The following is a 25,880-nucleotide window of genomic DNA, read 5'->3' on the forward strand; positions in this document are numbered from 1 at the left end:
GAGAGGCAATTGGCTTCTTGCCTTTGCCGAATGATCCAGCTCTTGTCCTCTATATGCCTTATTTTGAAGTGCATTATTTTCTGTCCCAGTTTCTGTAATTCCATTCATTTCACATGCATTTCGGAAATATTTGCTGCACCAGCACCATCAGAAACTAGCAGGAGTATCTGCAGAAACATGATCATCATCCTAAATCCTTAAGAATTGTGTTTTTTCCTTTGGTTTCCCTCACTGTTTCCAAAGTTTCACTCTAAATTCTAAGATTTTTTTGTCCTGCTTATTGACAGAAGGAGGCCTTATAAAATGAAACTTAAGACTTTTATTTCCCAAATTGTTAACATGTGTACCACTATCTGACATGTGATCCCCTAACATTTTAAGGGTAATTTTAAAGGAAGAGTGTCCATACAAAGCACCTAGATTTCATTCAGCCAAAAGATTCTTATATTTTTGTCAGTGTGGTACCCAAAACTTCCCAGAAGACTGAAAAACCCAATAATCCATATTTTATCCGGTCTTAATAACTCCAGGGAGTATAAGACTAGATCATGGTGGTTGTTCAAGAGGATTACCACAGCAAAGCGTCACCATGGAACTTTCCCCAGTTACTACTCAGAGCTGTTTTGGATTTGTTGTGTTGTACCAGATAGAGAGAGGAGGGGGAATCTGGGAGCTGCTGCAGCACAGTTATCTGGTCTCCCTCCATGTGGTTCAGAGGGCCCCAGCTTTAGGAAAATATTAAAAATGCATGACTTGTTACCAGTGGAAAAACCTCATACATTCTGAGGACCACATAGTTTAGTGGAGCTAGTTAGACCCATATCTTATAGCTCCTACATCTCGCCCTGGTCTGCCTCTGCTCCCCTCTATTTTGCTGAACCATTGTGGAAAAACTGACGATGCCTTTGGACCGCCTGAAGCCAAAATAAACTGGCCCGGTATGTTCCTATAATAATGTGTGAGTGCACACAAAACTCCCGCGCTTTGCTACTGCCAGACTCACTCGTACTGTCTCTCAAAGATCCCAGTGTGCAGCTTGAATAGGTCTAGTGCAAAGCAGTGATTACTTTGGTAGCAGAGAGGCAAAAATGAACATAGATATCATCGTCTGCCACTATGGAAATGTCAAAGAGACCAAAAAAAAACGTCTTTTTATACTGCTTCTTGGAGACTTTTTTATGTGTGCACTGTGTGTACTCGTTTTCTGCTTTCTTTTACTGTACTATACCCAGAGAAAGAAACAAAGTCAGTTCTCCAAAATCAGTACCACATTGACGAATAAATATCCAAGCCTCAGTCTGCTCATCATTTAAACCAGACTGTAATTGTTTCAAAATGAAAGTCGGATGTGTTTTGTGCTTTTTCTGTCTTGAGTTTCTTTTTTTTAAGTTTAATGCTGTTTCACGCTCTACTGGGCAAGTCCCCCCCATCCCTGGGAATGGGCACTGGACTTACTAGTGTGCGTAGTAAGTCATCAATTGTGGTGGTTCACTGAGGTTATGTAAGCGTACAGTAACATGGGGGGTGAACAGTGAGAAAAACTGAAAGCCTCTAATGCGGAAGATCTATCGGAAAACCAGCCGCAAGAATGCAAAGTGCCATGTGGCCCAGATGTGTCACATCTGAGTGAGACGATGTACGGCTAACCTCGGCAGTGACTATGATTTACTCTGGCTTTGAACAATTAAGGAAGTACACAACATATGCAATGTTGAGTAGAGTCCAACTTGGGGAAATATAGGAAATAAAGGAAATCTGAGGCCCTAATACACCTTTGCTTTAATCAGGTTCAGCTCTCCATCGGGTCCCAATTAGGTCTGTGGAAAGCTATTATGGTCCACACAGGCATCTTTATTTTGAACAAAGTACACAGTGTTTTCTGAACAAAGTGAGCAAGCCTCTACGGTTTATATTACTAATTTTCCAAAAAACAGTAGGCACACAGAGCCTGAGATTTTACATCAATCAAACCTGAAACTAAAATAAATTATGCAGCGAGTATGAAATATTGACACCCGCATCAGTCTTCCTCAGAGCAAATCTGAAGGCCTCGTGTCCAACAGCCACCCACTGTTTATTGTCCCAGAGCAGACTGATTGTCTCGCCGACTTTCCCCGATCAGTAATGATGATGGGGGTTGTTATTCCAGAGGGATGCCAGTCATATGGGATCCATTTGGCACTTCCTGCTCTCTGAAGCAGGTCCTCGCATCGCGGCAGCTTGCTGGCTTTCGTCGAGTCAAAGTTCCGACTGTCCTCTTTGCAGAGGGGGAACCCTGGATCTCTGCAAATTTGTCAAAAAGCATCAAACATTAGTTTGTTTGATCGCGTGACAAACACAGGATGCTGGGCGCTGAGAGTCCTCGTCTGTATACAGAAAGTCAACAGAGCTGGCTTGGCCCCGGCCGCAGGTGCTGTTTTCTATCTGGCTCACTTGACACTGGATGACTGATTCCTTTGTGCATCTGTTTTCCCTCAAGGTTTCATCCCACAAGGGACATTTTCCTTGTTCCTGTGCTGCTCCCAGACTTTAAGACCTGATTATAGCTTTTATCTCACAACTTTGAGAACATGCTGTATATGATCTGCTTTGGACGACAAAAGATATGGTGTGTATTCGACAGAGATATAAGCCCTTAAACAGAGACCCTAATGGAAAAGTTTGATAATTTTGGAAGATCAAGATCATCATCAATATCACTCTCGTATCTGTCTGTTAAATATGAGGCTACAGTCAGGAGGCAGTTAGCTTAGCATAAAGACTGGAAACAAGCTGAAACAGCCAGAAATATATATATGGGATGGGAAGGGGTACATGGAAAATGGATACTCAAGAGATTTACTGCTTTCTATAAAGTTGGGGGACTCACAAGAGGCAGATGAAGCCTAGATTTTCTGGCTGTTAGTCTCTAGTGTGAGTCAAGGTTCAAACCCTGGATCCTACCTTTCCCATGATGCAACTGACAGCATGTTTTTGTTAGGTGCTCCCTCTCCAGTAAACGGCCACATGTTTCAGACCCCGCTTCTTAACTCAGGCTTTCTGTTTGTAGTCTTCAAGCCAATGCTGAGATAATCAGGTCCTCCAGAGCCACAGAAGACATCATGCAACTGTTTTCACAGGCTGAGTAGAGCTCTAAAGCATCAGAAAATGAAGAAAAGTTATCAGGGTATCGGAGGAAGGGCAGCTATCTGAGAGAAAACCTGTGTTTCTTTCGTTCTAATCTGAGTTAATCCAGTTTAACATGATATCGTGGCCTCATGCGGCCTCAGTGTCCTTTGGATATGTGAGTTACAGCCACATTCTAAAAATGTAATCCACCTTTTAGGCCCCCCCAGAGCCTCTTCCTATTTTATGATGTTTCCTGCCATTCAGGTCTGATTCAGAACAGAGTGACAACTGGATCCTTTTCTGTCTTCTCCAGGTGAAACTTGGACACATCTACTACATGCATGACAGCACCGAGAGCACAGAGGACAGCTTCACACTCTCCGCCTCGGCTTATGAGATTGACCGCCGGAGCCTCCCTGTCACCATCTCAGTGACTGTCATCCCAGTCAACGACGAGCCGCCGAGACTGACGCGTAACACAGGACTGGAGGTAACGTTTTGCTCTTTGAACGAGCATTTGCTCTCACTTTGGGCTTTCCTCCAACATACTCGACGGTGAACTGGATGGAAATATATATATATATAAACTTTTAGCTCGTTGGATACTTTTTTCCTTTAGCGTGTTTCAGCTGATGAGAATTCAAGCTGACTTTAACCGTCACTTTGTGTGAGGCAGGAAAGAACAGCCTTGTTATTGCAAAACAAGGGAATGAGCATTTTATAGTAAGAAGATGAAACTATGGAGAAAATAAGTGGCTTCCCTGCAGCTTTATGTCAGATCCAGTGTTCAGCTGAGTTCATGTTGCCTTTGTGGATAGCTTTGCCTTCTTTCCTGTAATATGGAAGTAAGAACTAGTCCAGCTTGTGAATGTGATTGACAGGTTGTGGGCAGTCCCAGCTGTTCCACACTTTGCATGATCAGTCTGCTGCCCACAGCCACAACAGATAAGTGGCTTTATAATGGTTGTTGATGAGATTCTGACATGTTTGAAAAGGGGTCATTTTCTAAAAACTGCTTCCTTTTTCTCGGTAGTGGGATGATGGCGAACATTGTACTTTTTACTTCACTACATTTGTCTAACAGCTTTAGTTACTAGTTACTTCTCAGATTAATAATGTTCATAATCATCCTCCCCAGTGAAAACTATGTATTTCCCAACTTGGTGATTCTGAATTTGATGTTTGTGATAAACTGGAGGATTGGGTGCCGAGAAAATTCAACTTTTTCAGCTAAATCAAGTATTTAAAGGTCCAGTGTCAAGGAGTTAAGAAGATTTATTAGCAGAAATGGAAAATAATATTCATAATTATGTTTTCAGTAGTGTATAATTACCTCGAATTAAGAACTGCTGTGTTTTAAATGTTTAAATGAGCTTGTTATATCTATAGAGGGTGTGGGTCTACTTCCATTTCTACAGGAGCCTTGAATGGACAAACCAAACACTGGTTTTCGAGAGTGCTCACCGGACAGCAACAGTACAAACATTTGATGATCTTATAGAATATGATGCATTGCTGTAGATTAAGCTGACTGACATGATGAATTTAGCGCAACCTTAAACATCTACAGCAGTAAAATGCAAAATACGTGTGAATGCAGCAGCAATATTAATCCTCATATATAATGATAAAACACTGACAGGGACCATTTTACTCTACAATGAGCAAGTTTACTTCTTTGAGTAAATTTTGCTGATGAGACTTGCATACTTTTACTTCAGTCAGGCTTTGAATGCAGGACTTATTTTCACAGCATGAGCATGTAATAGTGTTTACTCACTAATTTAAAGTTCGAAGAGATGCAAACACACAAAAGGTCCTGTGCTGTGAGGGATACTTCACATCGGAGGTTAAAGTTGATATAAAATCAAAGTTTTAAGAATTAATGGATTCTGAACTCGGAGTGAACTCTGTAGTAATGCCTGCTCTTTCTCACATCTATACTGGACTGCTCCAGCAGTTGCAGTCCGGTGTCATGAATCCTGTATGAACTGAGAATTAAATTCACTTCATGCAGCAGGTTTAATAAATGCAGAGAATTTTCACTTCGACGCAGAAGGATGCCGGCCTCGCAGAGGATGAGGCGTGCTGCGTCAGTACAGCAGTGGCCTCCACAGCATATTTGTTTTTATAAAGAGCCATAAAATAGAAGTGAATTAGCATATTCGCAGCTTGACTGCTCCAAAATGTGGCAAGTGAATCATGTAAGCCACATAAGTATACAAGGGCAGTGATTCACTACTGTATGCACTCAATGCAGAGCAAGCAGAATTTCGACTGTACAGTGTAAGTGTGCATTTTAATGCAGGCGCAAATGTGCAGAACCACCAGTATAATTTATCACAATGCAACTATATTAAAAGATAGTTAATGGCTTTTCCTTATTTGCCATCCCTGATTAACACAGTCATGTTATTTCATTTAAACTCAGCTTTTAATTATTTATGTGTTTGCATTCCGCAATGAAGGTCAAGTGAAAATTAAAATTAGAAGTTTTCAATGGTTTAATGTAAAAAATGACAGACTGCAAACCACGTTATTAAGTCAAATAGACAGCGTTTCAGTCCCAGTCGGATAACACGCTCATACATGCACCGGCAGGCTCTACAGTGAAAGGTGTGGTGGCAATTTAGTAAGTGCACAATGAATCAAAATAATATATTCAAGCTATCAATCCCAAACTAGTAAAACTACTAGAAAACTCTATTTCCTAACACACATTAAGATACATCCATGTTTTGATCAAGAAGTAAATATCTCCATGTCATGTGCTTAACACTCCTTCTAGTGTTAGACTGTGCTATTACATTTCCCACATAGCAGATAAATCTCGCTTATATTTCTTTTTAACTACTGATGCAATCATCCAGTCACAATAATTACTGTTTCCTGTAAAAAGAAAGATGTTTACTCCACAGCATCTTTATTTAATTGAATCTCCGGTAGGCAGTAGCAGCGTGTGTTTGTGACACACTTTCAAACTGATTTACAGAACTCATGAAAGAAAAGTTTGGAGGCATCAATGAAGTGGATTCTACTGTAAGAGTAGGCAGGCAGTTGGAAAAAGCCAGCAATAATCAGCTCACAGAACTGGAAACCAAGTGTGTCATTCAGCCCTCCCTGCTCTGCCTGCGGCTACGCGTCTCCCTGGCAACCCGTATTTTTGGAAAACCAAGATGGTCGACGAGACCACGGCTTTGTGGCAGAGTGAGGGCGGCATCCAATGCCTGTGCCTCCTCTGCTGCGGCTGCAGAATCTAACACAATGATATGTGGACGTCTCTCCACGCAGAGTCGGGGCTGACCCAGCGGCACTCGGATTGATTCGAAGCAGGAAGTGTGTGTGTGTGTGTGTGTGTGCGTGTGTGTGTGCGTGCAGTGACCTCTGCAGCAGATGATCTGACACGATGGCTAACATGGCCGTGATCCTAGTCTGTTCAAGCTCACCATTGATCCCATTTGGCCCGGTCTATAGGATACAGCTGGTCTCGATTAGGGTTTACGCTGTCACTGTCTGGTTCTGCTCGACTTTGCTCTGGATAGTTTTCCCTCTGGGTCAGTCTGACTTAAACTTTCTAGCTTCTTATTCTTCTATCTATCTTTCTACCAATCCGATTCCAAAAAAGTTGGAACACTGGGGCAATTTGTGACATCTACCCAACTGAAAACAGAACAAAGACAATATATTTAATGTTTGACCTCATCAGCGTCATTGATTTTTGTAAATATCTGCTTATTCTGAATTTGATGCAGCAATATCTTTAAAATAAGTTGGGACATGAGCAACAAAAGACTGGGAACGTTGTGGAGCGCTCCAAAAACACCTGTTTGGAACATTCCACAGGTAATTAGGTTGATTGGTAACAGGTGATAGTATCATGATTGGGTATGAAAGGAGCATCCTGGAAAGGCTCAGTCGCTCACAAGCGAGGATGGAGTGAGCTTCACCACTTTGTGAACACATGATTGTATAAAGGAGATTACTGCATGGGCTCAGGAACACGTCACAAAACCGTAGTCAGTAAACACAGCTCATTTGCAAATGATTGGATTCTGTTGCATTGAGTTTATTTACATTTTAAACAGCGTCCCATCTGTGGGATCTATCCTTCTCTTCGTATCTGTATTTCTGCCATCGCCCTCTCTCTGTCACATTTTTGCAGGACTGCATAACCAGTGGAACACTTTTGCATTGAATGCCAGCCTTATCCCCTTCGCTATTTGCAAACATGAGGAGTGAGTGACAGATGAAGTACGGTATTTGCGTTTTATCTCTCATCAAAACCCAGAGCAGGAGAAGCGTTACACCTGATAGGTATTTGGGTGGTTAATCTGTTCCTCGCGGAGAAATGCCATAGCTGCAGACGGGGAACTGAAATCAAAATGGAACACCACCTCTCTTTTCTTCATGGCCACAGACTACAGCTTTGGCTTTGGCAATCATCTTTTTTGTTGTTGTTGTTGTTTCACCTTTACTTCCCCGCTCCCCAATCTAGACTTATAAACACGCCCTGTTGTCCTCTATACTTAAACCAGCCAAGATTTCAGATGGCTAAGCAGTGAGGGATTCAGCTTCAGATGTCTGGCGCCCCTCAGAGTCTCAAACGTTTAGGAGAGGGTGGTATCCTGTTGAGTCATCAGCAAACTGAGTTGTTTGCCTGTGGCCTGTATCAGCCATTGTGTCTGATCAAATTAAATTTGCAGCCAGTCCTCTTAGGTGCTAAATGCATTGATTGTTATATAAACCAGTCATTTGCAAGGCCATTTTCAGATTACCTGCCCTACATTGCCTGGTGCATTGCTGGGATGTGGAGTGGGTCGATGTCGCCATCTAGTGTCAGGGAGTGGGGTTTACACTGTAAAAAAATCAGAACGAGTACTGATGATATTTTGAATCCAGTGATGTGATCTCATTTTAAATATTTCCACTTTTTTATATTCAGTATTTAAATTCTGCTTCCTGTCTGGGGACTATTTGATATTTCCTCCAGTGAAAGTGCTGTGCAGAGTTGCATTTCAGCACAATAGCTCATCGGTGTTGCATGCATGGTGATTATTATCGTCTTCATCATGGACGTCAGAAGCCAGTATAGTCTTTTGTGTCAAAAGCGAAGCACTGACTCACCTCAGCTGCTCAGTGAGATTCATTGCCGAAGGCTCAGTTCACATTTCCTGTTAAAAACTGCACGATTGGTTTGGAAACACTGGAAACAAGACAAAACAAAAACAAAACAGTCAGAGGTCTTTTATTGTCACTTCAATGTGTCTGTCCCACAGATCAAACCGTTTGTCTACCTAAGAGGCAGTTAAGTTGTAATTTGGTGTATTTTTTAACCTTTAACTTGTACTTAAAATAATCCAAATTATTGCACCTTTCCAACAGAGCATTTCTCTTGTGCATATGTGTTCAGACTTTTTGGTGCTTCAGGTTGAACACTGAACTGGAAAATACTCCTTTTTGATTTCGGCTCTCCATCTAGAACAAATTTCAGCATACCCCGAAGTTCAGAAAGTGATTTGACACCTCCAGCAAATCCCTTTGTCGACCTCCTGTGGTTTAACTTCTCATCTTCCTGCAGTGATGTACAGAAGTACTCCAGGACTGCATGATATCAGTGGAAGTGGTAGCAGGTGCTACAAAGCACACTTCTGACCACACCAATCAGGGATGCTGCATTGTGGTCAAAGGTGAAACAGGCTTGGAACTTTCAACTGGAGACGACAGCAAAAAAATTGCCTTTCAGCCCCATGTGAAGTTACTCTTTAAAGCCTGATTGCAGTTGGGCTTCGTCTCAGGAATCTGAGTTGCATTTAATGGTGATGCCCTATGATGAGGTTACTATAAACAGATGACACCATGGTCGAGATGGAAACAAAATTCAGGCCATATTTCTATATTTTCAGGACATTGTTCCCACCCTCCTCTAAAAATAAACCAGCGAGGGCATTAGCTCTGTTAGTAGTTATGGAAGAATAACGGTGGGGTATTGTAACACTCGTTTTTACCTGCAAAAATGCTCCTTAATGCTGAGAAATTGGCGTTGTGGGTGGTGCTATTATCAGCTAAGTCATCTCTGCATATCATGTCCAGAGCTACCAGAAGTGCTATCAGCCTCTTATGTCTCTCTCAATAGGGGGGGAGGGATACAGCAGAGGGAAGGGAAAGCATAGAGCATCTGTCTCATCCATGGTGCATGGCGGATAGTGGGTGTTCTGCCTTAAGGCAAACAAATCCACTTCCACCTTTCCTACGGAGTCCAGATTCAGCTCAGACTTTTTTGGGTTCAGCCTCCACTCCCACACCAGGGGCGTGCCCCCGGACAAACTACCCGGCTGTGCTCTCTGCAGGCCTGAGATGTAAAAATGCCCAGAGGAGGTAGACATTCTCCAAAGCCTGATATCACAGCTCCTCTGCAGGCTTCAACAGCAGGGTGGATAAAATGCTGTTTGTTGACGCACGCTCACGTGATGCAGTTGTCAGTTCAAGCTGAAATGTGCTTGGAACCTATCGGCGGCTTGAAGTGAGGCAGAACAATCGCTTCCAGTAGGATGACGTGACATTCTTCCTCTGAAGGTGACGCGCCACCTACCGAGCTCATCCAGGCGGATCAGCCCCATTCTGTCACAGAGGTATCTGACACATGAAGGGGTTTTGATCCGTTGGACAAGATTCTCTGATAGTCCCTCATGGCCACCAGACCCAGTCGCAGTCTGGTAAACAGTCTCTGCAGGGATCTCGTGCAGCAGTCGTGGTGGAACCACAGGGTGCAGGAGTGTCGGACTCGGCGGGTATAAAGAAGACGGGCCTCATGGGAGCAGGGCCCACTAAAGATACTAGAATGAATAGCTGTGGGTTTAGGGATGGGCCCTATAGAGAATTAGGGTCCAGAATCTTGTGCTACACCCCTGACGGGATGAGCTTCCAGCTTCTGGTATCGCCTCCAAGCTCCAAATTTAGCCACCTGCTTACATCCAAACATCAGCACCCTGGCACCCGAGGCTGCCCTTTAAACACTGAAATGACTGTTTTCAGGGCAGGCAGAGCTAAATACACATTTGAATGTAGTCATTCAAATGCTGATAAAACAATAGTTGTTTGCAACTTTGACTGTAAAAATGCCAACCTTTCAACCAGATTTAGTCTGGTTTTAACCTAGACTTACATACTCCTCTGCTATTAATCATACCACTGTCACTTCGTCCCATAATTTTGACTTAAATTGTTCTTGTAATTCCTATTTTTACTTCTGTTTTTCCATCTACTTCCAAGTATTTATTTTCTTTTCTCCATTCGTCTGCACTCATTTCTGTCCGTGTTGTCACAACAACCAAATTTCCCCTCGGGGGGATCAATAGAGGCTTATTTTATCTTATATTATCCTATTTTAGACATCCAGACACCGTTTTGATGTGCAAATCATCGAATCAGTGCTCTTCCTGTCTCAACAATGGAGTCCATGATTGTCTCATTAGAAGATCCTCATCTGATTTCTGCTGGAAAGCAAAACAGCAGATTTACTGCGGCCACAAAGTGCAAAACAAAGTCTTCTCAGTTATTTTTAATGATGTAACATTGCCTGACATGTGAAATGTTTTCCAAACATTTTAACTGCTTTGCGTATTGCTGGTTTTTGTCTCTCTTGTGTTTCTTTTGCATGTAAACTCAGCACACACATGCAGTTCAGAGTCTTTGAGTCTTCATAAAAGGTCAAAGACAAACGTCCTCGCAGTTAACTGCACTGTGTAGCAGCAGGAACGGTGCTATAAACACGAGCAGCACTGTTGATTTCACTTCAGCTCAAACTCGACTCATCTGCGAAGTCGTCACCAGCTCTGAAAGTTAACGTTTGAGAGGGAAAAAGACACAATCACAGAGTGCAATGATAGATTACGGCTTTGAACTGTTGATGCCGTGAGTCATGTTGATAGAGCGCTGACAGAGTGTCAAACTGAATGGGATGTTATGAGTAGTGGACTGTAAGGCAACTAAATTACACACTTCACAACACATGTTATATTGAGCCAGTCTAAATAGGTCTGAGATGCCAGAGGTACCACAGAGGACAGAAAGAGGCAGCGATGTTGCTGTCTTGTCTTTATGTTCCACGACATGAGGAATAAAGAGGATTTAACAGCTGGTCCTTCAGTCCACCACTTTGATCAAGGCTGAAACACCTGAACAACGACCCCCTGACTTCTCCACAAGCTCCACTGGAACATTTAGCAGATATCTCTGCAAATATTTGCTGCTTTGCTGCAAAATTTTATGCAAACATTCCCTTTTTAGTGCTAATATACAACCAGTAGCATGTAACCACACTAAACTGGTGGCCAAACACCAGCGTGTTAGCGCTTTCATTGTTAGCCCGACATTAGCGTTTAGCTAAAAGCAGCACTGTGACAACTGCAGCCTGGCAGAGCCACTGGCATGGCCGCAGCAGTCGTGTTTTAATTAATGGTTTATATTTGAGCGTCTCAGCACTTTCTGCCTTGCTGCTGTATTGTTTTCAACTAAACTGCACTGTCTACATCTGTGTTTGGATTGCACAGCCTACAGTATAAACTTAAATAAATTAGGTATTTAAGCTGCTATTACAGTAAACTTGGGGAAAAAAAGTCCAGCCTAAAGCGCTCAGCCGCTGTGGAAAGCAGCTGTTGTTAATGTGCCGTGTCTTTCTGGCTTGCTTGCGTTATTTGGTGCATTTTCAAATTCCCATGAAAACATGAGCACGTATGCCGCGCGCACAATGTGACATCGCACGAATGTTTTCAAAGCACAGATAAGAGCAATTATCTGCACTTTAGATATCATCAATAAACACCAGTGTTTTTTTAAAAGCAGCTGAATTCTTGCATCAGCTTTTTAATCTGCGGAGAAATCCGTCATGGAAGACGGAGATATCTCTTTTTTTTCTCCGTGGACAGCGTCCAATCAGACGAGTTTTGACCTGCTGTTTCTCAACTCCTTTCACTCTTGTCTGACTTATTTCTCTTGTTACTAACACATGAATGCAACAAGTTCACGCTCACGCCCTGAGGTCACTGAAGTCATTACAGTTAGCTGATTGAATTAGTGGCTGGAACAGTGGATGATTAGGCAGGCGGAGAAAAACTGTGTTCGCCAAAGAAAGTATATTTCCAGCACTTCTAGTGTTTCATCAGAGCGTACCTCCTGACATGTCTTATACATGTGCTTGTGCAGCCGTGGCGTGAATAAACTTCCAATTATAACTGCCTCTCAGTGATTGACACCTGAAGGTTTAATACCCACAACTGAGCCTTCTCCTCCTCCTCCTCCTCCTCCTCCTCCTCCTGCCTGAGTCTGGAGAGAGTGGGGGGCGAGGGAGGTATCAGAGGGCGAATGGCTTTCCAGATCAATATGTACCTCTTACCGCAGGGCACCCTCGGCTCACTCTCCCAGCTGATTCCAGCTATTTAAGAATGTCTTTCTGGGGATCTGCCCCATTTCTTTCAATTAATGCTCCTTTCAGCCAGCCAACCATTAGCAGTCCATTAAAGCCCCTCCACCCAGGGAGAGTCATTCAGCCTGTGCTGCCATGCTCCGTCTTCTGATAACGGGAGCGTCTCGACTGCCACTGAGAAATAATTAACCTTTTAAATTGTTACTTTGGCGGTGGATGTTTGTGGGATTAGTTTATTTCTTTTCGTTCCTCTTGATTGGTTTCTTTTTGTTTCTATCTTTCTATCTGCTCTGACGAACTTCAGACAGCATCACATTGTCTCGTATACACGAAGCAGCCTCTAATAATGAACTTCAGACCCCTGGCTTGAGTTACACTCCTCTAAACATAACTCAGACTCGGTAATCTGTGCTTTCTTTTCATCTCTCTCTCCCACTGTCTTTGATATTTCACAGGTTCTTGCCGGAGAGGAAGCCGATATCACCTCCAGCATGCTGAACACTGACGACGCTGATACCCCTGCAGAGGCGCTGGTTTACCACGTCGAGGTGCCAACCAACGGGATGGTGGCGCTGAAAGAGGCGCCCGATGAGGGCATCCTGAATTTCACGCAGTCTCACATAAACAGAGGGGAGGTCATCTTCATTCACGAGGGTGAGGCCACTGCTCAGCCATATAATGCCTCTATTTGAAATCATATATGAATCTATGACCTTCTTAGACTTCTGGTATTACACCTATTTTGCTTAAACGTATCACCTTCTACAAGTGTCTGAGCTTGTAGTTCTCAGTAAGTTGCTGGTATTGATCAGCAACCCCTGCAGATATATTGTGGCCATTTTGTCTCATGAGACAGTAAAAATAGCACTTGAGAGTAATCCCTTTATTTCAAAGTATGAGAGTAATTTTCATCAGGGCAGCACAGGTAAGGCAACCTTCAAATCACATTCTGCTTTTATAATTAGTGATATAACAAATATTTAGTGGTGGATGTAAATTCGTGTAATCTAAATTAAAGTAGAAGAGGAAAGACCGAACGAATTGAATCGAATGAGCAGAAAGTCACGTCTCAACTCCTCCGTTCCTCCAGGTGAGGAGTCTGGTGGTTTCAGTTTCACCGTGACAGACGGCGAGCACACGTCTCCTCTCTACCGATTTGTTGTCACGGCCAGGCCTCTCACCATCACCATGGTAACACAGGAGGAGCTCATGGTATTTCCAGGTAAGATGCCAATGTCCTTCAGACCCAGTCATTACAGCAACATAAAAATAGATTCAACATTCAAGATTCAAGAGTCTTTATTGTCATTGAGCATGTCAATGAAATTTTCATTGCAACCCCCATGTTAGGAACAGATAGTAAGAAAGATAAGAAGACTAGAAAGAATAAAATTAAGATAACTACAATAAAATAAAATAAACCAACATGCAATAAAAATATTCGGAAAGCAATTAAAAATATAACAGAATGAAAATATACTAAGGCAATAAAATATACTAAACAATAAACAATAAAATATGGAAGTGAAATGTGCAACAGAATAAAATATACAAGCAGAATAAAATATACACAGTAAAATGTACCGACATAATGAAATATACCAGTGGACAATAAAATATGCCAATGAAAATGAAATGTGCCAATATACTAAAATGTATATAATTAGTTAAGTATACGTGTGGACCTAAAAGTTGAGTACACAGAAGGTGCAGGTGGAGGTGGAGGTGTAAAGTGCGGTGTGCAGTGGTTCACAGTTCTCACAGTCTCTCACTGCAGTGAGGGGCTGCTGGGGGTGATAGCTCTAACAGCTCTGGGGAAGAAGCTGTCCCTCAGTCTGTTAGTGGTGGTGCGGATGTTCCTGTATCGCTTTCCTGATGGTAGCGGTACAAACAGTTAACCGTTCTGTTTTGTCAGACATGGTCAAAGCAGTTTGTGTAAACCTTACTTAAGTCGTTACTGTGTAAGAGCAAGTCCTTGGATTTTCCCTTTTTTGCATATGTTAACTTTTCAAATGATAGCAAACTTGAAAATCCTTTCAACCACTGGCTGAGAAATGCGTTTATTGCATGCAGATAACAAAAATATACCAGCCTTTTCCTCTCACTCTTTAAGGTATCTACAGTGGGAAATACACCAACTTCACACATTTAGGAGATAAAGAAAGATCATAATCAAATCATAATAACGTTTATAACAGCTTCCATGAAGAATGAAATATTTGATGTATTTTCCCCTCTCCTTCTTACATTTCATGCAGATGGTCTGGGATGTTTGCTCTGATCTTATGTAAAACTTACAAACTCAATCTCATTACAAACTCAATCTCATTCACTACATTAACAAAGTTAACAAACAGAACCAACCCATTTTTGTTTTTCTCTATTATATTATAAATGACATAAAATTCTGCAGACTTGGATGTAGTGTTTTTCTGTTTGATTAAATGTGGCAGAGAGTTTGGTATTTTTAGCTGTTAGTCATACTGAAGATGGGAAGATGGGTAGGAATTTAATTGAAGGAATGTAACTATTGCTGAACAGCGGCCACTATGGTCAGAAGAGGTAATTACAAGATGATGGCACAGTGGATTTTCTTTAATTCTCTTAAGTCAGCTGTTTTAAAGACATGTATTATATTTATCTGAAACATGCTAAAATGCTGTGGAACAGGAACACAAGAAGAGAAAAACAAAAAGCCAGAAAACTCTCTGATTAATGTCAGTTATGCGGTATCAATGCTAAAATTAGCCACTACAAGCTACTGCTAATGCCAGACTAAGCTGCAAAAAGCCTGAGTGCATTGAACTCAATAAAGGTGCATTGTATTCCTTATAAATTCAGCTTTCTATTGACAAGAAGAAGACAGTGTTTTTATGTGTTGCAAACATTACGTAGTCTTGCTCAAAGCTTTCTCCTCCTTTTACAGTGGGTTCTTGACTTAAAATGTCCAAGTGCACCACAGGGAAGCTGTCTCATTTCTTTACTTTGGAAATAAAATGTCATTTTGTTTTTAGTGGTTCAAAAACATCCCAAAATTTCGAGAAGTGAAAGTAATCCACGCGCACAAGCGTCAGCAGAGGAAATAAGCTCAGCCCTATTAAAACTGAACTTTTAAGCATGACACAGGAGATGAGTTTGAAAGCTTGGATAAAATTTTGGAATGAAGCTCTCGCCATCAGGAAACTCTTCTGAGCAGTAATGTGCATGAATTACTGTAACCGCTGAAGTTTGGGGCAATTCCAGACTCTGCTTAATTTCACAAGCTCAGCTTCACTTCCAAGAGGCCATTTTCCACAGAATCATCACAGCACTCAGAGGACCGTCTGTGTGTGTGTGTGTCTGTGTGTGTGTGTGTGTGTGTGTGTGTTCACAGGAAAAAGGCAGCCTATCACAAGTGCCAATCTGGGGGCTGTAACCAATGAGGATGGAAATGAGATAAGCTACTCATTGATCCGCCCACCTCGTTTGGGAAGGCTCATCCTGGCCAATGACAGGAACCAGTTTGAGGAAATAAGCCGCTTCTCACAAACACAGGTAATTACTTTTCCTGTGTGTGTGTGTGTGTGTGTGAGACGCTGAATGTGTGTTTCTTGGACGTATTTCTTTTAGGAGGCGTTTTACTCATTTCCTGTCCTCACTTCTTAGAATTAATGCTCTACATTAACTTTTAATGGTAATGATAAATTATTAGTAACAGTAAAAAGTAAACAGTAAAGCAGTAAATTGGATTAAAGCCAAACACTGTGGATAAACATTGGCAGAAAAAACACAGGAAAAAGTGTCTTTTGATGAAAACTTCCTTCAATAATCAGTTGCATTCCGGGGGCACTGGAAGTTCAGCTATTATTCATTTCCTTCTTGTCAAATAAATCCTCTCAACTTTCAGGTTTAACACTCCCATTAATAGCAGGTTTGTGTTATTCAGCAGTCAAAGCTGTTAAAGGCACTCCAGTCATCTGCTGCATAGACCATCACAAAGACATATAAGAGGACATAATGACACTTTAATGCATATAAACGCAGCTAATCCTTCTTTTAGCGCAGACTGCTGCGGCAGTGCTCACCACTCTTCGCGAGCTGGAAAAAGGCATTAAGATGCTTGCAGTTGCAGCTCTTGACTCATATGAATACTTTTAAAGGTCTGCTCAGAATGATATTGTTATTGCACATATTTTACTCAGCACTGACGTTTATTTATATTGCAGAAGTCAGTGCAATGAACTCGGTAGGAAAGCTCACTCCATCTAGACTACAGCCATTACTTGGAGACAAAGAATGATAGCTATAAAGAATGTCCTCACCAGAAAAACAACAGCACTGCACTGTGTGTTACACTCCTAACAACTGATCTCTTATGGTTGCTGAGATCTTCAGTGTCTGACAATGACACTGCAAATCTCAGCTGGCATCTCATCTACGCAACAGTCAGCATGGTTTTTATATTTCCTAAGCCAAACAGCTTTAGATACCTAAACTTCACAAAACACCTTAAAAATAGAGGTGGGAGTTAAAAAAAAACACTGATATTAAACATCTTTGGAACATTCATGTGTGTCATGTCATTTAGATATGAGCTTCAAAGTGGTTCAAATGGCTAATATTTAAAATATTCACAGAGGGACATATTTGTAACATGGGCTAAAATATTGATTTTTATAGACAATTTGTGAATGGGCTCTGACTATCAGTTGACAAAAAATACACTTGCCCATTCACTGCATCTCTAAAGACAGTTCAACTCTAACCATGACCTTATACAAACCCAATCTGAGCCGATTACTATCAATAACTCAAAATCTCCTGAAACTACTAACAGACCTGTTGCGGTAATTCTTAACAGTTCAAATGAAGTATTATGGTCTTACTGTACTATAGCCATTATGTTATGTTATTGTGACATTCTCATGCAAGATTTAAGGCACCAAATATACTGCAGCATTGCTGAAATCTTCGTCAGACAAGAACAACAACTCTGAGATGCATCATTACAATGCAAGCAAAGGACTTCACAACTCAAGTTTTTCTAATCATCCCAGATGTCGACCTTAAATTATCATACACTCTCACTTCAGTCTCATTTAAATCACATAAAGTGTTTTCTCTTTTGAGAGACATTAAACAAATGTGCACACAGAGCTCCGCTTCACATAAACTGTAATTGTTTTTCCTGAGACAATATGTTCCTAAATTCAGTTCTGTACCAAACATCCACAGATCATTTATAACTGTAGTCTGTTTTCTAAATGGGTGCAAAGTTTCAGTTGTCTTTCAACCTCACAGCATATGAGGCATCAATGTGTCTCTCTTCTTCACCAGCAGGGGGCCTCATTGAACATGACATTGTGCCATTGTTATGAATAGGTTCACCATTAGCATGAGAATTCATGCTAATAAGATGATCTATCTCCCTGTCAAAGCCACTGTATTTAACGGACAGGCTTGAAGAGGATTTAAATGTACACCAAGGCTGCAGACAAGAATAATACCAAAAGAAAAAAGAGACTTCATGGAATTTATTACAGCATTTCTTACAGCAAGCTCACAAAACAGGAAATATTCAGATTATATTTAAAAAGGAGAGAAAATTCTGAGGATGATAAAATGCTTTTGGTTTTAGATGGCTGACACCTAATGTTTGAACAAAACTCTTCATCAGGGTGTGGTCCTTCTTTTCAAAGACCTCCTTTGTTCGTTGAGTGCAGAGTAATACAGAGTGTTTACTTACTGCCTGTAAAACAAAGAAGTTTTTCTCACTTTACTCAGATTACATTACCAAACGAAAAAATATTTATATCGAAACACACTTCACACTCTCGTCTCCATCTAATTCAAGACTGTTTCTTGATCTCCATTCCTGACATCCGTCCGTGCTTGGATGTGCATGAGGACAAATTCCCTGCAAACTGCTCTGTTTAGAGTGTGACAGTAAATCTAACACTACATTGAGCTGAAAAGATTATTTGAGTCATTCAGCAGTGTGTGTTTCTGCATGCATGCATGAATATACTCGCTTGCTTGCTTGTGTGTGTGTGTGTGTGTGTGTGTGTGTGTGTGTGTGTACGTATGAGAGAGATGGGGAGAGAGAAGAGTTGAGTTTAGGACACAGCAACCTCAGAGAGCGAACACAGGCCGTCACATTCCAGTTCTCAAACCCGGATCCCAGTCCAGCTGAGCCAAACCACTGCTGCAGCCATTTGAGCTCCCATTTTACTGTGGTGCTTACAAACGTCAGAGGGAAAGAGAGCAATAAAATGTTTTAGCAAGCAAAAATGTCTTCAAAATCATTCAAGTAAAAACTAAGTTAGTATCAAGTGACTGCAAACAGGGTGTCGTAAGCTCATACTGACAAGATGCTGACAGATGAAGTTCTATAGTAAAGGGTGCCATAAATGTGTGTCAAGAATACTTATATTATGTGTCCCTTTAGGTGTTTTAACATAAATGCTCATACTGAATGATTTTTTTCCCAAACAAACTCATGTGCCAAGACCTAATGAAGTTAACTTGGCTGTCTTTAATAGTCCCATCCTATTTAATCACTGTTTTATCCACTCCAGTATGTAAACCTTGTAAATATTAAGAGTTTTGAACAACTGACCATCTCCTGACTTTGTTTCCCCTCTTGCACAGCTGGAGTCAGGAGCAGTCTACTATGAGCACCAGGTACCTGAGGAGCCTTTTTGGGTGGCGAGGGACTCCATAGAGCTGACTCTGTCGTCCCAGCCGGCCCCAGACGTCCGTCACATCCTGCCCATCACCATCTCATACTACGCTGCTCACAGCAACATCTCCTCACAGCTGTGGAAGAACAAAGGTAGGAGACCAAATTTGTATTCGTAATTTTCGTTTGAGTAAATTGAAAAAACAAAGAATGTCACACATTCTTATGTAAGTGCTGATATTTTTGCAATGTTTTGGAGTGACATTATGCGTGAGAATTGTCTTAAAAGGGTTCAAGGATGTCTGCCGTCAGTGCTTGAGTTGAACCCTTTTAAGATAGTTTTGGATGAAACTTGTTTGCGGATTGAACAGAACACCTTAATTCACCCAGCAGTCACAGCTATTGAATCTTAAAATATCTGAAAATCATGCCAGAATAAAACATTTCCATTCTGGTCAAATTCACCTTAATTTGCATTTCTGATTTTTGCACAGTTATGGTGCAAAATTGCATCTTATTCTTCATTTTAGCTTTTGTTTTTACTGTCATTTTCACTGCCCCGGCTACTCTTGCTGCCAAAACAAGAAGTGCCCTGCTCCATCTGTCCCTCCTAATGTGCCAGCAGCCTAAATGTTCTGCACTGCTTAATTAAACATCATCAGGAGACGGCCAAAACTGCATAGAAAGTATCTTTGGGAACTGAATTTGATGTCATTTAAAAATCTGTTTGTTTTTACTGTTTCTGCTTAGGTCTGGAAATTGTGCAAGGCCAGAGGAAAGTCATTGACGATACAATTCTGGATGCCTCCAACCTTCTGGCTAGCCTACCTGAAGTTCAACGAGGCGATGCGGATGTGGTTTTTGAGATTAAGCGTTTCCCTGTCCATGGTCGTATCACTCTGGGTGGTCAGGACCTGCCACGTAATGCCCCATCCTTCATGCAGGAAGATGTAAATCAAGGAGACGTGGAGTATCTCCATGATGACTCAGGGGCCTCCTTTGACAGCTTCTCTTTTAGAGCACGTCTAAAGTCTGAGGGTCAAGGTGTGGCTTCACCTGCCGAATCTGTGGTCCTGGAAGAGGTCTTTAACATCTCAGTCAAACGGCGTGGCTCTGACCCCCCCGAACTAGTCACTACAGACATGCTTTTGGAGGTTCTTCAAGGTTCCATGACCATCTTGACCCAGAGGCATCTTAACACTCAAGATGAGGACAGTCCGCCAGATGAGGTGCACTTCAAAGTGACCAAAGCCCCAAGCAACGGTCGACTGGTTGACTCACTCACAATGGACCCCATTTCTGAGTTCACACAAGAGATGGTCAATCGTGGGCAGGTGGGCTTCTACAGCGATGGCAGCCTTGCAGACGGCTTTGTGGAATTCATTGTGTCAGATGGAGGACACCAAACAGAGCCGCACACACTCCATATTGGCGTCCTAGCTCGCACCCTGCTTCTTGACAAAGCCCCTGAGATCAAGGTGAAGCAAGGCGATGATGAGACCCTGGTGACTGAGGAGATGTTGAGGGCCACTACCGGAGGCCCTCTTGAGGAGGACATCCTTTACAAGATCACAAGTGTTCCTAAATATGCAGCTGTCATGGTAGACCGTCAGCCTACATCGGCCTTTACCCAGAAACAGATTAAAGAAGGCAGAGTCAGTGTCCGCTTTGTCAAGTCCACTTCACCTCGAGACAGTGTTGCATTTGTAGCCCGCAGTCGGGCTGCTAATGTCTCCTCTGTCCTCAACATCACAGTCCAGCCTCTGGCCAACATTGCTCAGGATCCTCTTTTACCCCAAGGTGCTCTTGTCCAACTGGACAGAAAGCTTCTGGATGCAACTCCCCTGGCAAATAAGACCAGAACCTCCCCCACATTCACTGTCATCCAACAACCAAGGGGAGCTCGTTTTGTGAGGTCTGGAAGTCCTGATGCAGGCCAGCCAGTGGACATATTCAGCCAGAAGGACCTGGATGAGGGTCGTGTAGCTATGGAAATCCTAAATAGCTCTCCTGGATCAAGAGGTAGTGTCACTCAAGATGAGGCCCGCTTCCTTCTCAAAGCCCACGGGGTTCCCCCTGCAGAATGTGTGCTCTCCTTCCAGACGGGCCCCTACAATGCCTCTGGGGTATACCCTGTCACTCTCTTGAACAGTCCCTCAGAAGACCCGTCAAAGGACAGTAATGACCTCCCTGGTCTGGGTGGTCCCCATCATGTCACTCCAGCTAGCCCCCGCTGGAGGGGCGACACAAACTGGCCTCACGGAGATGCCCCCACTACAACATCTTCTGGCTCTGGCCATGGGAAACCACATGTTTCCCGGCGCAGCAACTTCTGGTCTATTCTCATCCCAATCCTGGTAATCCTCCTCCTCTTGCTGCTGGCAGCCATCTTGGCCTTCTACCTGATCCGTAAAAACAAGACAGGCAAGCATGACGTCCAGACGGCAGCAACCAAGCCCAAAAACGGAGAGGTGGCAGGCACGGAAACCTTTCGCAAAACTGACCCAGCCAACAACATCCCCATGTCCAACATGGACTCCAAAGACGCAGATCCAGAGTTGTTGCAGCACTGTCGGACAACAAACCCGGCCTTGAAAAAGAACCAGTACTGGGTCTGAGACACTTTGAGATAGGACACAGAGGGAGGTGGATCCTCAAGTGTTTGGAAGCCTCCTCAAATCATTCCTCTCAGTATTAAAGACCTTGCCACACCAGTTTAAAAGAAAATAATTTTTTTCACACCATTGGTTATCTACTTATCTCAACATAACTGTGGATAAATTCTCAGGCAATGAAACACTGAATACTTATTGGCAAAGAAAGAGGCAGTTTCTTATCTAAGAAGGCTCATGCCATGTCTATTTATTTTAGTTTTATCATTCCTCTTTGTCAAAGGGCACAAATGAAGACATAAACATGCCATGTGTTTGCAAAAAGTATTTTGGGTGTGCTCTGTCATTGTATTCCATAGGATATCATAGGCCATTATTATTCATTTGAGTGGATAGGTAATTTAAAGTCTTTGTGATAGATCAACTCTAGTTTTTGGTTCTTCAGGAAAGTTGATACGCCTTGTATATAGATGATGAGGTATATATATATGCTGTATCATTGAGAAGATGAAAAACTGCCTCTTTGTGTTTTCTCTGTATTATGTTTTTAAGGTACCGTTGTATTATGTTTCTCAGGGCTAAATTCAGTTTAAAGGAATAGCACAGCATTTTGGAAAATAAGCCAATTCACTCTTTTTCCAAGAGTTAGATAGGAAGACTGATACCACTCTCATATCTGTACGTTAAATATGAATCTATAGCCTTTATGCTATGCTAAGCTAACAGTCTCCTGGCTGTGGCTGCATGTTGAACAGAAAGAGAGTGGTATTGATCTCTCAACTAACTCTGTAAGAGAGCAAATAAGCCTAGTTCTCAAAATGTCGAACTATTACTTTTTCATCACACAATAACATTTCAGTAGTTTGACTTTTGTGTGGACAGAAGAAAGTTTAAGACTAAAAACAATTTCAAATGAAAAACTTGTTGCGGCAACTTGCACAGGTTTGATTGAATTTAGCTCAGAGTCATGTCATCATCTGTTATATGTTATTATTTCTGCATGCTTCCAAAGTGCTTGTAAATATCCACTGGACTGGCACAGCACTGACCGCAGAACTACGCAGCCCACGGTTTGTAGACCACAGGCAGGACGTTATTTCGGTAGTACTGGTCCTGAACACATCCGTACTGGCTGACAGGCAGAGGTGAGGTCATCTCAAACTTGGATATTTCCAGTTTCCAAGTCTGCAATTAAGAATTCATAAAAGCTGGTTGTGCCGGGGTGGGGAAAATGAATTAAATGCTCCACTGGTTATATTGCAACGATTTCAAATGAAGACATCGACAGAGTTTGTTTTTAAGTTGTCAAAGCTATTTTTGATTTTAAGCATTCCGTATGTAAGCTGAATATACAGATATACAGATTTCATATATTGAAATCATGACATTTTTCTGATTCTTTAGACCTGTTTTGTATGTTGAAACTAAGAAGAGCGTTACTGTAAAGCCGACTCCTCTTGTTCCTCTTTGTTGTGACTCTGACCTGTGATGGTTAGCTGGCTGATGAATGTTGAGTAAGTGCTTAAGGTGAAGTAGAAAGTGTACAATGCGAGAATCAGATAACTTTTTTGATCCACTAAAGAAAAGAAGGACTTATTTTTCCTGAAAACTGTTTGACTATTTGCTGTACATTTCTCTTCTCATACTGTATACCGATGACACCTTATTCTTCGTTGTTCATATACTGAATATACCATAATTTCTTCACAGTATTCATCTTTTATTTTTGTAGTGTTGCGAGAGCAGGAGACGTAGGCAGAGATTTTTCAGATAGCACAGAGCTCAGGTGGTGATGTGTTTCAGGACATGTTATCTCTTACAGACAGCTGAAATAGAAATATTATTTCCTCCTTCGGGATGTCACATCCACACACATCTTACCAGTTTATGTGTAAATGTTCTGTTTTTAAGTAAGATTTTTTGGCTTGATTAATGTCGACATATATATATATCATGTTTTGCATCAAAGATATAGGTACATGTAACCACATTTAATTAGACTGATCAGCTGCAAAGTATGCCTGAATGTGTGTGCGTGTGTGTGTGTGTGTGTGTGTGTGTGTGCGTCTCTCTGTGTGTGAATGTGTGTTTGTGCAGGTGCCCATCACTCCACTCTGTCACTTGGCCGTTTCATGCTTACTGAAGACTGAGTTCATTGCAGAGTTTCATCACCGCCCCCTCATTTTTCATTATTTATTATGTCTGTCACTCCCCATACATCAACTCATACATACAAGCTATGTGCCTTGTCGGAGGCGAAGCTGTAATGTGTAAATCGCGGGTGCCTTTAAAAGTAATGGCAATACAAAGCAATGTTTAGATTCTGGAACGAGAGAAATGTCTAATGCTGCAGTATGCCTCTGAGCTTGTTCTCAGCACTAATAGAAATAAAAATGTTCATGCAACAAAACGTGTTAAATGTTTTATCAGTGACTTTGTTGTTCTTCTGCAGTTGACTTCCACTTACATGATATATTCTACCATTACAAAGTTCTTTAAATTCTTTAAGATAAGGCTTTATTTATCACACTCTGAGGAAATTCAACAATTAAACATGGCTTAACTGGCTTTTTTTGGGCTTTTTGTTTTAATTCTGTTTTGTCACACTTGTCTGCTTCAGATTTGATTAATGCTTTCTCACTTTTGTTTTGAAAAGTGCTATATTACTAACTTATTGTACATAATTTTAGCCCAGAAATGCTAACATTAGCTCAGGCCTTTTCATTTTATTCCTTTTAATCTGAGGCTGTTTTTGCTTCAGCGCTTTCTGTCCATGCAGTGATGGATTTTATAGCATGTTTAGATTTGCGCTATATATTTCACTTGCTTTCAAAACTAGTCCGAGGACACTTACTGTATTCTAGCCCAGCACTAGCTGTTAGCATGTTGGTTTCAACACACAACCCTGTTACCTTTCAGCACAACATAACGACACTATATGTGCTGCTGAGTTATTATATATTTGTATATTATTTGACTCTATGATATGTGCATGTTGTGTTGAAATGTAATGCAATTGTATGTATGCATAAACCAGACTCATGGATTTGAAAAATAAATATTAAGATTGTAAATTGATTTATTAGCTTTAATTTGGTTGGCAAAAGCCTTACAAAAACAGTTATTTACAGTGGTGGCCTGAGGTGAAGAGAGGAAATTAGAGGCAAGAATCTGTTTTATTTATTAAAAGATATGTACTAGAACACAATTTCCAAGAGAAAGACACAGCATTGTCTGTGTTTTACTTATTAATACTAAAGAAGGTGCTGCATCTTTCCCAGGGAAACATCTTTTTGTCAACCTTTTGTTGTCTGCCTTTTATGGCTGCTATAAGTGCGTTTGACCACCAGGTGGCGTTAAGGTGCAAACAGGCCCTTGAAGGAACCAGAACTGTTCCTGCAGCCATTCGTCAACATTTAACAAGGTTCTCTCCATCCGTCATTCTTTCCAGTGAATGGCCTTTACTCTGAGCGTTTCTCTCAGCTTCTTCCATTTTCCTGCTCTCCTGTCCTCTGCCGGTGTCGCTGGCCTGCTGCTGCTCTGCCGCCGCTCATCCTGCAGGTTTCGTAAGCTGCCTGGCACAGCTGTTCCTCCACATGTGTCCGCTTATGTCACTGCGCTGTGGCTGTCAAGTCTCAAGCTGACTGCTTTCTCAAACGAATACAATAAGGACAGTGTACTTCACAGTGCTTTAAAATGATTGCTAACACTAATCCTAATGAAAAAAATGTGACAAGACAGACTCTCACTCACAACAGTGCTGATTGCCTCACTTGCCACTGATGCCTACTGTGCATATTGCATCCTAAAGCCAAATTTAAACTAAAGCTGAACATTTATCAAGTCAAAACTAAACTACAACTAGCAAACATTCATTGAAAAGTGAAGTTCCAGTAATTAAAGCAACTGAAACTGATAGTAATGATAAAACTATAGCAACCCTGGAGGATGTTTATGCAGCACAGTTCTTATAGGGGAGTTACTGTGTGATGTGAATACCTAATCTGAAGATCAAACATGATATATTGGAAATAATTCTTAATAACAGCTTTGTTGTCATGCCTTTATAAGCATGTAT

At 41.6% G+C, this 25,880-nt stretch overlaps 1 protein-coding gene across 1 annotated transcript in view; it reads left to right on the top strand.

Moving 5' to 3' along the window:
- cspg4 (chondroitin sulfate proteoglycan 4) overlaps positions 1-24,189 on the top strand; it is a 67,742-nt gene extending 43,553 nt beyond the window's left edge. Inside the window, exons 6-11 of the mRNA XM_041939860.1 lie at positions 3,422-3,598; positions 12,985-13,183; positions 13,620-13,751; positions 15,903-16,063; positions 19,160-19,343; positions 19,941-24,189. Coding sequence (XP_041795794.1) covers positions 3,422-3,598; positions 12,985-13,183; positions 13,620-13,751; positions 15,903-16,063; positions 19,160-19,343; positions 19,941-21,808 — 2,721 coding nt within the window. The 3' untranslated portion in view covers positions 21,809-24,189. The remainder of the gene's footprint in view (positions 1-3,421; positions 3,599-12,984; positions 13,184-13,619; positions 13,752-15,902; positions 16,064-19,159; positions 19,344-19,940) is intronic.
- Positions 24,190-25,880: the final 1,691 nt, after the last annotated feature.

The sequence above is a fragment of the Chelmon rostratus genome, chromosome 6, assembly GCF_017976325.1.
Source record: "Chelmon rostratus isolate fCheRos1 chromosome 6, fCheRos1.pri, whole genome shotgun sequence".
Taxonomy (NCBI): domain Eukaryota; kingdom Metazoa; phylum Chordata; class Actinopteri; order Chaetodontiformes; family Chaetodontidae; genus Chelmon; species Chelmon rostratus.